Source organism: Neoarius graeffei, chromosome 13 (assembly GCF_027579695.1).
Source record: "Neoarius graeffei isolate fNeoGra1 chromosome 13, fNeoGra1.pri, whole genome shotgun sequence".
Lineage (NCBI taxonomy): Eukaryota > Metazoa > Chordata > Actinopteri > Siluriformes > Ariidae > Neoarius > Neoarius graeffei.
In genome coordinates, this window is record NC_083581.1 from 63,822,358 (window position 1) to 63,835,215 (window position 12,858).

The 12,858-nt window shown below is 40.6% G+C and overlaps 1 protein-coding gene across 1 annotated transcript in view; it reads left to right on the forward strand.

The window, feature by feature from the left end:
* agrn (agrin) overlaps positions 1–12,858 on the forward strand; it is a 584,915-nt gene that overhangs the window by 439,010 nt on the left and 133,047 nt on the right. The window contains exon 11 of the mRNA XM_060938311.1: positions 12,672–12,814. Coding sequence (XP_060794294.1) covers positions 12,672–12,814 — 143 coding nt within the window. The remainder of the gene's footprint in view (positions 1–12,671; positions 12,815–12,858) is intronic.

Sequence of the window (12,858 nt, forward strand, 5' to 3'; positions counted from 1 at the left end):
ACAGTAACATACTAGCTACTGTGTTGTTGACATTAGCTAGCTTGACATTCAAAATGGCGGACACCGGGGCGTCACATGACCCTGTGACGTCAGGTGAAAAACCTCAATAGGAGATGAATGTATAAACTGCACAGGTTTGTTTTCCATGTCCTTTTTGTCTTGCATGTTTATAAATGTATAATTGGGTAGTTCTTTGGTAATGGAATTACATTTCACTGCGCTGCAGCCAGGAAGCTTTTCTCCTAAATTTGTAACTTCTAAATCTTGGAATTTCTGACTTTTTAATCTCTGAATTTTTTAGGGGTTTTTTCCCCCCTCACAAATTTATGCCGTTTTTTTTTTTTTTTTCAGAATATTACCCCCTGCCTCACTTCCTTTTTTAAACCTATAATGGCCCTAATATGCCGTTGTACTTTTTTATTCAAATGATCTGATAAAGCAAAATTTCACAAAATTTAAATGTAAACACATTTTTTGCATTTAAGTCACATGACATGAAGAGCAAACGGAAACGCTCCCTTTCTGAAAGGACGGCGCTCTTTAAGAGCTATTGCAAGAGGAGAAAATCCAGCTGTAACCTCATAACATCATTCAGTGGAAACACAGACCATTTGTAATTGTGTTTTGTTGAAATTTTTTAAATATCACTTCTGTTTTGCACAAAAATGCAATGGAAACCCGGCTAGTGTGATTTTCTCACTTTTTAATTTTAGTTCTGGTTGAGGTGCATTCAAGTCAAGTCAGGTCAATTTATTTGTACAGCGTTTCTAACAGCAGACATTGTCTGAAAACACAGGTTGTTAGGTATACCCAATGTCACCTGAAGAGTAAGAACAGGATTCAAAAGGGAACCATTTCAGCTCAGAAAAACAGGTCATTTTCAGAACTACAGTAGTGTGCAGAAGTCTTAGGTGCATGGAAAGAAATGCTGTAGACCAAAAATGGCTTAAAAAATAATGAAATTAAATGTTTCAACATTAAAAAAACAAAAAAAAGACAAAAAAACCCTATAAACAGCAGAAAGCCATTATAAATTAAACAAAGTCAATATTTGGTGTGATACGATCCTTTGCTTTAAAAAAAAAAAAAGTCTCAGTATAATGAGTGCAGTTTTATAAGGAAATGAGCTGTAGGTTTTACTGAGCATCTTGCAGAACCAGCCACAGTTCTTCTGGACACTTTGACTGTCGCACTCGCTTCTTAATTTTGCACCAAAACCCAGTAGCCTTCATTATATTTTCTTTTTTAATCTGAAAAGTGGTCTCTTATGTAATATGCTGCTCAGATACAAACTTTTTTTTTCTGTAAGATTTAATTTTGTGCTGGAAAATGAACGTTTGGACTCTAAAATGTTTTTGTACTGACTTGATAATGTAGAAGTCATAAAATAGAAATCTGTAACAAAGTTTGCATGAAAAATAGGGTGCCTAAGACTTTTGCACAGTACTGTATCTTGGAAAACATTGGTAGAAACCATCAAAATTTAATCTTATGAAAGTTTTTCTCACATATAGAGACATTTATGACAAATGAAAATATTTCACTGCCAAATTCAATATCCTCTGAACCATAGTTAGGATAAATATTGCTAAACCTAGCTATGTTTGTGGTTAATAAATCTAGATAGATGAGCTAGTTAATAATTGGTTAGTACAATCATAACGGTGGCATGGTGGTGTAGTGGTTAGCGCTGTTGCCTCACAGCAAGAAGGTCCGGGTTCGAGCCCCGTGGCCGGCGAGGGCCTTTCTGTGTGGAGTTTGCATGTTCTCCCCGTGTCCGCGTGGGTTTCCTCCGGGTGCTCCGGTTTCCCCCACAGTCCAAAGACATGCAGGTTAGGTTAACTGGTGACTCTAAATTGAGCGTAGGTGTGAATGTGAGTGTGAATGGTTGTCTGTGTCTATGTGTCAGCCCTGTGATGACCTGGCGACTTGTCCAGGGTGTACCCCGCCTTTCGCCCGTAGTCAGCTGGGATAGGCTCCAGCTTGCCTGCGACCCTGTAGAACAGGATAAAGCGGCTAGAGATAATGAGATGAGATGAGAGACAATCATAACATGGAGTGGGGCGGCATGGTGGTGTAGTGACAAGCAGTGTCACCTCAAAGCAAGAAGGTTCTGGGTTTGAGCCCAGTGGCCGACGGGGGCTTTACTCTGTAGAGTTTGCATGTTGTGTCTGTGTGGGTTTCTTCTCATAGTCCAAAGACATCCAAAGTTAGGCTAATCGGCTGCTCTAAAATTGCCTGTAGGTGTGAATGGTTGTTCCCCAAGCCCAGAAGTGGTAAGGTTGTGGCAAGAAGGGTGTCTGGTATAAAACTATACTCCAATTAATATGATATGTGGATCAATAAGGTCCACATGGACCCTGACCTGGCAACAGTGCTGGACAAGGAGGGAGAAGAAGAATCATAACACAGAATGGCATTATTATGGTTATAGAATGTGTGCCTTTTCTTTCTTTCTTTTTTTTAAGTTTCTGTATAAAAAGTGCACAAGTCAGCTCTATAAATAAAGTGCAAAAGCAATATTAAATGGTTTGGGCTTTTCGGTGTCCCTGAAGAGACTTCTGGACAGAAATGAGTGTGTGGTTGTGTAGTGGTCAGTGTTCTAAGCCATAAAGCCTAATCAAATTTCCTGTAGCAGTGTGTGATTAGAACCCATGACAGCTCCTGCAGTCTGGCCCTGCTGTAGAACACATGCACTCTGTAATCAGAGCCAAAGTATTCACAGCATGAACTGCTGTCAGGGTGTTGGGACAATTAAAATCATCACTGATTTTTTTTTTTTTTTGGTTCATTGTTCATGATGCTTCGATTTATCAGTGCATTTCCACATTTTTCTATGTTAGTCTTTATCTAACAAAATTCTTATTAAATTTACAAAACTGCCTAATTAGATGAGGCACAAGCTAATAGCGATCACGCTCTGGAGCTGAAGCGTGATGCGTGTGACGAGAGACTTATTTGCTCGGTGAATCTGGTTGAGCAGATTGCTAGGGCTGAGTGCTTTCGTTGGTTTTACATCTGGGATAATAAACTCACTGCTCTCCCATCCTGATGTGTTTTTCCCCCCCGAATGCAGCCGCACCGCAATCTGCTCTGTAATCTATTTACAATGCTTTATGTTAAGTGGCAGTTCCACCAGCACTCTATTGATCCCCTTCACTCCGACTGAGCTTGCCTCTTCTAAGACAGAAATGAGTGTTATGAACCAAACGCATCCTCCTGCAACCTTTTTAACTCCGTTTCGAAGTCGAAGAGCCTTTCTGAAGTTCAGTGTTAAACAAATCGCAGGGATGTAGCATGTGTTTTAGCTGAAATAGCAGCATTGCAAAAAGATGTACCTGTCTTCCAATATTTCCCCAACAACTGGCCATAATATTAATGAGTGATGATAGAGTCAAGGGTGTAATATCTCCTCTGAGCTTACTTACTTGGCGATCGAACAGTTGATTTCATGAAATACAAGTGAAAAATGTGCTTTTAACGGACACCTCAAATCAGGCTCGTTTGGAGGGTGCTCTTGGGACGTCTTACTTTTCGTTATGCTAATCTTCCGTTTTGATAGAGAGCATGTACAGTATGCAGATTTGCCCTTCAAGCTTTCAAGCTGTCTGAGCTCAAGCTGATGCTAATTACAACTAATACAATCCTTTCATCTGGATATTAAGCCTGTGAATCAGACCTTCCCATTGATTTTCTGCGGAGACACAGAGTGCTCATATTTCCCAGTTAGTCTCTGTATTTGAAGGGGAAGGCTGCTGTGAATAGGAGTTTTTAATACTTTGTATAATTCACGTTTGAACATTCCAGAAAAAGTTAGAGAGGAAAAAATGGTCTGTTTTGGAGGAATTTTACAACTTTCCAACAGGGTCACAACAATGTCACTACCAGTAAAGCTAAAGGGCTTTACTGCACTGTCGCCTCACAGCAAGAAGGTTCTGGGTTCGAGCCCAGTAGCTGACGGAGACCTTTCTGTGTGGAGTTTGTATGTTCTCTCCGTATCTGCGTGGGTTTCCTCCAGGTGCTCTGGTTTCCTCCAGTCCAAAGACATGCGATTAGGTTAACATGGGGCAGCCATGGGCTGAAGGTTGGGTTGAAGTGCCCTTGAGCAAGGCACCTAACCCCCAACTGCTCCCCGGGCGCTGTAGCATAGCTGCCCACTGCTCTGTGTGTGTGTGTGTGTGTGTGTGTGTGTGTGTGTGTGTGTGTGTGCTCATTGCTCACTTGTGTGTGCATACATGTGTTCACTGCTTCAGATGGGTTAAATACAGAGGAGCCATTTCACTGTGCTTAAGTCTGTGCTTGAGTGTACATGTGATAAATAAAGGCTGCTGCTGCTTCTTCTGAAGGTGCACGTTTATATTCATATACCTATGTTTAATATGTTTCATTTTATTTTAGTTAACATGGTTGAAATTGGGAAAACCAAGCAAAATATTTGAGCAAACCAGAGAACTGAAAAAAAAAAAAATTACTGTAGCAGAGCTGATGTACTAGCTGTATGTCAACAACTCTGGTTTTCGACACATTAACATCTATTGTAGCTTAAATGCTGTAATGTAAGTTGTTTAGCTGAACACAGCTTATGGAGCACTTGCATGTGACGTCACAGCCGATCCAGATTGTGACAGACGCCATCTTGTCGGTCAAACGCCATATTGCCGCCTTCTACTTCTACTTCTGCTTTTACTTCTACCTTTTCTTCTGGAAAATCCTACTATATACAATTCAAACTACAACGGCTGCGGCTACAAGCTCTCCCTACCTGTGCACGTTTTTTATGTTTTTTGTGTGTATTTTTGCGTGTTGTTCGTCTGTACCGGACTTCAATATCCACTACAACCGTATGGACTTACTGGACATTGGTTTCCAGCAGAAAATGACGGTTTGTAGCGATTTCCATCGCATCCACAACATTCCGGACGAGATAGCGAGACCAGCGGGGTCTCCGTGGATTGTTATCAGAAGCAAAGCGAAGGAGGCGGCGCTGGGAGCGGAAGCAAAAGCGAGGCTGCAGAGCGGCCTGTTGACTAAGCTCAGAAAACAGCCACTCAAATCTCCACTGCTAAGCCTCTACCTCTCCAACGCCAGATCCATGTAAACAAGACGGACGATTTGGAATTACAGCTGGAATTACCTTATTCTATTCTATAATCGGCTGGTCAGTGCTATACTCAATACTTAAGTGACTTACCCGTCCAATGAGGATTCTTGTTTACAAGATGCCACATCTGAGTCGCTGACAAATCCTGAATTTCTGTAAAGATAACTGTCCAGAGATTTATAAGCACGCAGTGCTTCACCACTGAACAGCGAGGGAAAGCTAATGAGGTAATTATACACGTCTGGGTATTCCGCTGGCAGTTCAAAATCCGGTCGTGAAAACTCCGTCCGGAAAGCCATAAGGGTCACTAATGTGTAGATCGTTTATTTTAGACATATATCTAGTTATCTGTTCATTAGAAAAATGAGCCGTGTAGTCCGTCGGTTGAAATTGATCCATTCTGTACACAAGTGCAGCAGTATTCAGCTGTGTATTTTACCGACAAGATGGCGGCTGTGTACTTTCCGGTCACGTGACTGCAAGATCTCTATAGGCCCAGAGAGTAGCTACAGGGCAAGAAACATGAGCTCAGAAAGGGAATCATTTTCATAGGTTTGCTTTTTTCATAGATTTATCCTCTCTGGTGACATACATTGTTCAAAAAAAAAATCTTGACACTGAAAACAGAAAGGCTGTCATGGTGGTGCAGCGGTTAACACTGTCACCTCACAGCAAGAAGGTTCGGGGTTTGAACCTCATGACCTTTCTGTGTGGAGTTTGCATGTTGTCTGCAGGGGTTTCCGTCCAAAGTCAAGTCCGTTAATTTGTATAGCGCTTTTAACAACAGACATTATTCTATCCACATTCGTTGGATATGAGCAATTGCGCACTCTGATTGGCTACTGTACTACTAGACTATCCGCTCATGTACCATGAGTAGAGAAAAACAGAATGGCGGAGTGCATCAAGTCAGATATATCAGTTTGAAGGTGAAATTAGAGTCAGGTGTTTTCAATCAATGGGATGACAATCAGGTGTGAATGGGCATCCTGTTTTATTTAAAGAACATGGATCTATCAAAGTCTGATCTTCACAACACATGTTTGTGGCAGTGTATCATGGCACGAACAAAGGAGATTTCTGAGGATCTCAGAAAAAGGGTTGTTGATGCTCATCAGGCTGGAAAAGGATACAAAACCATCTCTAAAGAGTTTGGACTCCACCAATCCACAGTCAGACAGATTGTGTACAAATGGAGGAAATTCAAGACCATTGTTACCCTCCCTAGGAGTGGTCGACCAACAAAGATCACTCCAAGAGCAAGGCGTGTAATAGTCGGCGAGGTCACAAAGGACCCCAGGGTAACTTCTAAGCAACTGAAGGCCTCTCTCACATTGGCTAATGTTAATGTTCATGAGTCCACCATCAGGAGAACACTGAACAACAATGGTGTGCATGGCAGGGTTGCAAGGAGAAAGCCACTGCTCTCCAAAAAGGACATTGCTGCTCATCTGCAGTTTGCTAAAGATCATGTGGACAAGCCAGAAGGCTATTGGAAAAATGTTTTGTGGACGGATGACACCAAAATAGAACTTTTTGGTTTAAATGAGAAGCGTTATGTTTGGAGAAAGGAAAGCACTGCATTCCAGCATAAGAACCTTATCCCATCTGTGAAACATGGTGGTGGTAGTATCATGGTTTGGGCCTGTTTTGATTAATCTGGGCCAGGACGGCTTGCCATCATTGATGGAACAATGAATTCTGAATTATACCAGTGAATTCTAAAGGAAAATGTCAGGACATCTGTCCATGAACTGAATCTCAAGAGAAGATGGGTCATGCAGCAAGACAACGACCCTAAGCATGCAAGTCGTTCTACCAAAGAATGGTTAAAGAAGAATAAAGTTAATGTTTTGGAATGGCCAAGTCAAAGTCCTGACCTTAATCCAATGGAAATGTTGTGGAAGGACCCGAAGCGAGCAGTTCATGTGAGGAAACCCACCAACATCCCAGAGTTGAAGCTGTTCTGTACGGAGGAATGGGCTAAAATTCCTCCAAGCCGGTGTGCAGGACTGATCAACAGTTAACCTAGTATCTCACTGGGCTGCGACAGCTTGTGACAAATTGCGAACGTCATTCACGAGAGAGTTTCAAAAGTGTCTTGAAACATTCGCGGGGCTTCTCAATTTCCTTGCATGAGTTGCAAAGTGTTGCTCCTTCGTTGCTGAAATTTTGAACATATTCAAAAATATTTTTGTTAATTTGCGCGACAAAATTTCTCTCAAAATAGCTGCAAATCTGTCGCTGGTGTCGCAAAGCCGTCACGAACCCTTCTCAAGTCAGTTTCCATGAGACAGGAACTGCGAGTTGAGACAGGAAGTGCAAGCCAGTATCTCACTGGGCTGCGACAGCCTGCGACTAGTTGGAGACACAACAATTGCGGTAAAATATGCGAATGTCAATTCAGTGTGATTCTAAGTGAAAATTGTTGCTAATTTGCATATTTTATCGCAATTTTTTTGTCTCCAGTTAGTTGCAGGCTGTTGCAGCCCAGTGAGATACTGGCTTTACCAGAAACATTTAGTTGCAGTTATTCCTGCACAAGGGGGTCACACCAGATGCTGAAAGCAAAGGTTCACATACTTTTGCCACTCACAGATATGTAATACAGGTAGTCGTCGACTTACGACCTACGCGACTTATGACCGATCGACTTTACGACCATCTGGTTATGACTGGCAAGTGTTTCCCAGCTGAGCTAGCTGAGCGTACGACAGTTTCCGCCCCAGCTCCCGGCACATGCGCAGTCTCACTCGTGCTCCCTCGCGCACTCCGTCATACAGTTTCCGCCCCAGCTCCTGGTTTATGAAACGAGCAAATGCTCCCGCCAGCCCAAGCGCTGCAACAGCTGATGATGACGTAGATGACCCACAGCCAAGCACCAGTGATGCCAGCGGTCACTAAATTTTGTATTTTGCTATGTTTTACATTTGTATTTTGGTATGTTTCAAACTAAAACATTTTCTATTTTTCACACCTGTAATTCGTATTTTTTGTTTCGCACATATTAAACGAATTGTACTGTACGCAGTGTAGTATGCAGTGTTTGACTTAAACCAAATAATGATCCAAGGTAATGAAATAAGAAAATGTTGATAAAATAAGACTTTAAGATGATTACAATATCATTACACATCACAATATACTTACGTTCATTTAACATAGGCCGACTTACGACCAGATCGGTTTACGACCGGTCAGTCGTAACCAAACGCAGTTGTAAGTTGACGACTACCTGTATTGGATCATTTTCCTCAATAAATAAATGACCAAGTATAATATTTTTGTCTCATTTGTTTAACTGGGTTCTCTTTATCTACTTTTAGGACTTGTGTGAAAATCTGATGATGTTTTAGGTCATATTTATGCAGAAATATAGAAAATTCTAAAGGGTTCACAAACTTTCAAGCACCACTTTATGATGGTAGGCTGTAGACGGAAATAAGACAAATCAGTCACTGTTTCATTTTCAGACACAGTAAGACCTTGAATAAGTGTCATTTTGAATTGTCATTCTTGCCAACACAAACATTCAATTTTGGATCACGCAGTAGGGCATTTGCTGTACCGAGTAATTTCCATCTGCCCTGGGCTATTGTGCCTCTGCACCGGATGCTTTAGTCTCCCCTTTCCTCATGGCATTTTTCTCTCTCTTCATTGTCAGTGGCAGCTCTTTATTTGTATATTTCAGATTGAATTGGTACAGCTCTGGGACATTTTAAATGTAATGGACATTCTCTTATACTTCCATTTTTCCCTATAAAGGGGTGAAATGTAAATAAATTTAAACTGTAAATGACATCATGTGTGTGAACTGGATGTAACTGCGGGCTATAGCAATAACACAAGAGCCAGTCATAGTTTGGGGGCGGGGCTTGAGTGCAAACATGGCGACGACTTATTTTTTTGGCCGCTCCCATTAGATGTCGCCACAGTGTATGTGTTCCGCATATTTGATTTGGCGTAGGTTTTACACTGGATGCCCTTCCTGATGCAACCCTCCCCAATCTATCTGGGCTTGGGACTGGCACTCAATATGCACTGACTTGCGCAACGCCAGTGGCTGGGTATTTTGCCTAATCTGCATGCCTTTGAACTGTGGAGGAAAGAACATGAATGACTTTCTAATGATTTACTTCAAATTATTTTTTTATATCAACTTTGAACTGTGGAGGAAAACGGAGCACCCGGAAGAAACCCATGCAGACATGAGGTGAACCATGATTGCAGTGCATTTAGCTGTTATAATTCTGAAAAATTTAATATTTTATATCATTTTTCAATATTGAATCAAAGAAAATGTACATTTTAACCTCAAGCAACAATCAAAGTTTATTTATTTATTTATTTATTTTAACCACAGGTTTGAAAGTAACAAGGTTGAGAATTTAATCATAGAAGTAGCAAATATAGAAAATATACTGTCGGTAGCTAAGCATTCATGCTAATTAGACAAGAACATGAATGACTTTCTAATGATTTACTTCAAATTATTTTTTTATATCAATAATTTACATTCAGTCTATTAACTGGGGTAAAAGGGTTGCACTTTCAAAGTGACCTCGTCATTGAAAATAAAAAAAAAAGCACATTCACTGGATATGAGCAGTCGTGTGTTCTGATTGGCTACTCTACTACTAGGCTATCAGCTCATATACCGTGAGTAGAGAAAAACAAAATGGCGGAGCGTGTTGCTGAACCAACCGAGGACGAAATAAAAACTACTTGAAAACAAAACCTGAAAAAATATGAAAAAGCAACAAAAAAATATGCAATAAAAGCATTTGATGGTTAGAACATATATATATTTTTATTTTTCAAGAATTATTATTATAGCACTTTTTCACAGATTGTTATTGTCATTTCGCCGGTTTGTTTACATTCTAACCAGAAATTATTTGTTGGATGTTTTGTATGAAGTTTTTATTTATCAAATTTGCAAAAAATAAAAATAAAAATGCTCTGTTTGTCAAAATCCAGTGAATGTGGATAGAATAAAAGAGTTATTCCACTCAATCTCGTCATACATGGCTTATAGCCAACTTGGCACTACGCGCCAAGTGGAACAATAGATAGATAGATAGATAGATAGATAAAGTTCTCTCATTGTCTATATATAGACAATGAGAGAACTTACTTTTCTTCTTCCCATGATCTTCAGGAAATTCAGATGATGCGACTTCCTGTTAAACATGTGACTGTGTTAAATGTGTTCAGGTAACAGGGTTGAGTGAATGTTTAACTAAATAATAGTTTGTTTGTTTTTTTAATAACCTGTAGCGGGTTCCTTGTGGAAAATGTTGTTGATGTTAAATGGATTCATGCAAGCTTAATAAAGTCTTTTAATGTATATAGTTAACGGTAAAGTGTAGGAATTTCCTATGAGGAAACGTTTACAACCCCAATTCCAAAAAAGTTGGGACAAAGTACAAATTGTAAATAAAAACGGAATGCAATGATGTGGAAGTTTCAACATTCCATATTTTATTCAGAATAGAACACAGATGACATATCAAATGGTGAAACTGAGAAAATGTAGCATTTAAAGAGAAAAATTAGGTGATTTTAAATTTCATGACAACAACACATCTCAAAGTCGGGACAAGGCCATGTTTACCACTGTGAGACATCCCCTTTTCTCTTTACAACAGTCTGTAAACGTCTGGGGACTGAGGAGACAAGTTGCTCAAGTTTAGGGATAGGAATGTTAACCCATTCTTGTCTAATGTAGGATTCTAGTTGCTCAACTGTCTTAGATCTTTTTTGTCGTATCTTCCGTTTTATGATGCGCCAAATGTTTTCTATGGGTGAAAGATCTGGACTGCAGGCTGGCCAGTTCAGTACCCGGACCCTTCTTCTACGCAGCCGTGATGCTGTAATTGATGCAGTATGTGGTTTGGCATTGTCATGTTGGAAAATGCAAGGTCTTCCCTGAAAGAGACGTCATCTGGACGGGAGCATATGTTGCTCTAGAACCTGGATCTACCTTTCAGCATTGATGGTGTCTTTCCAGATGTGTAAGCTGCCCATGCCACATACACTAATGCAACCCCATACCATCAGAGATGCAGGCTTCTGAACTGAGCGCTGATAACAACTTGGGTCGTCCTTCTCCTCTTTAGTCCGAATGACACGGCGTCCCTGATTTCCATAAAGAACTTCAAATTTTGATTCGTCTGACCACAGAACAGTTTTCCACTTTGCCACAGTCCATTTTAAATGATCCTTGGCCCAGAGAAGACGTCTGCGCTTCTGGATCATGTTTAGATACGGCTTCTTCTTTGAACTATAGAGTTTTAGCTGGCAACGGCGGATGGCACGGTGAATTGTGTTCACAGATAATGTTCTCTGGAAATATTCCTGAGCCCATTTTGTGATTTCCAATACAGAAGCATGCCTGTATGTGATGCAGTGCCGTCTAAGGGCCCGAAGATCACGGGCACCCAGTATGGTTTTCCGGCCTTGACCCTTACGCACAGAGATTCTTCCAGATTCTCTGAATCTTTTGATGATTTTATGCACTGTAGATGATATGTTCAAACTCTTTGCAATTTTACACTGTCGAACTCCTTTCTGATATTGCTCCGCTATTTGTCGGCGCAGAATTAGGGGGATTGATGATCCTCTTCCCATCTTTACTTCTGAGAGCCGCTGCCACTCCAAGATGCTCTTTTTATACCCAGTCGTGTTAATGACCTATTGCCAATTGACCTAATGAGTTGCAATTTGGTCCTCCAGCTGTTCCTTTTTGGTACCTTTAACTTTTCCAGCCTCTTATTACCCCCGTCCCAACTTTTTTGAGATGTGTTGCTATCATGAAATTTCAAATGAGCCAATATTTGTCATGAAATTTCAAAATGTCTCACTTTCGACAGTTGATATGTTGTCTATGTTCAATTGTGAATACAATATCAGTTTTTGAGATTTGTAAATTATTGCATTCCGTTTTTATTTACAATTCGTACTTTGTCCCAACTTTTTTGGAATCGGGGTTGTACATGCTTTAAACAGCTCAGACTTATCAGTGTGAACAATTTTGACTTGATGCCTCGTGAATAGTGCAAAACAATCTGAGAGCGGGAAAAAATAAAACCATTTAATTATAATCCAGTAAAAGTATTGAGATGACTCAGTATTGTTGCTGTTAATTTACTTTGTCCGTTGTTTCGTGGTTGGTTATTATCTCATGTCTTCAGCAGTGCCTTGAGTTCAATCTCTACTAACATGAAGAACATTTCAGCGTATGCTGCTTGGTATGCGCCGACTGTAGAAATGCTTCATCAGCCACTGTCTGTTAATTCTTAGCAGCAAATAGATTTTTAAAAAAGTTGGTTGAAAGCATCAAAGCATTTTTTTCTTTATTGGTAGGCAATGTGCCATATTAAGATATGCAAATAATGTGTGTCTGTGTTTGTTCGGTTCCCTGTGTCTGTGTGTGTCTTTGTGTCTTCATGCTTTCTTTGTGTCACTTCCTAGTTGATCTGAGCTATTGTTGTGGAGTGCTTGTTTCTGCTTTTAAAATGCATCAGTGCTGTGCGTATGATGGCAGTGTGTATCCGTGTTTCTGCAGACTGCGGGTCTGGAGGCTCAGGCTCCGGGGTGGAGGCATGTGAACAGGAACGCTGTCGGAGATTCGGAGGCTCGTGGGATGAGGACAGGGAGGATGAAGGCTGTGTGTGTGATTTCACTTGCCAGAATGTGCCTCGTAGTGAGGTGTGTTGTTTTTCAATTTGCAAAAAAAAAAAAAATCTAGCTGT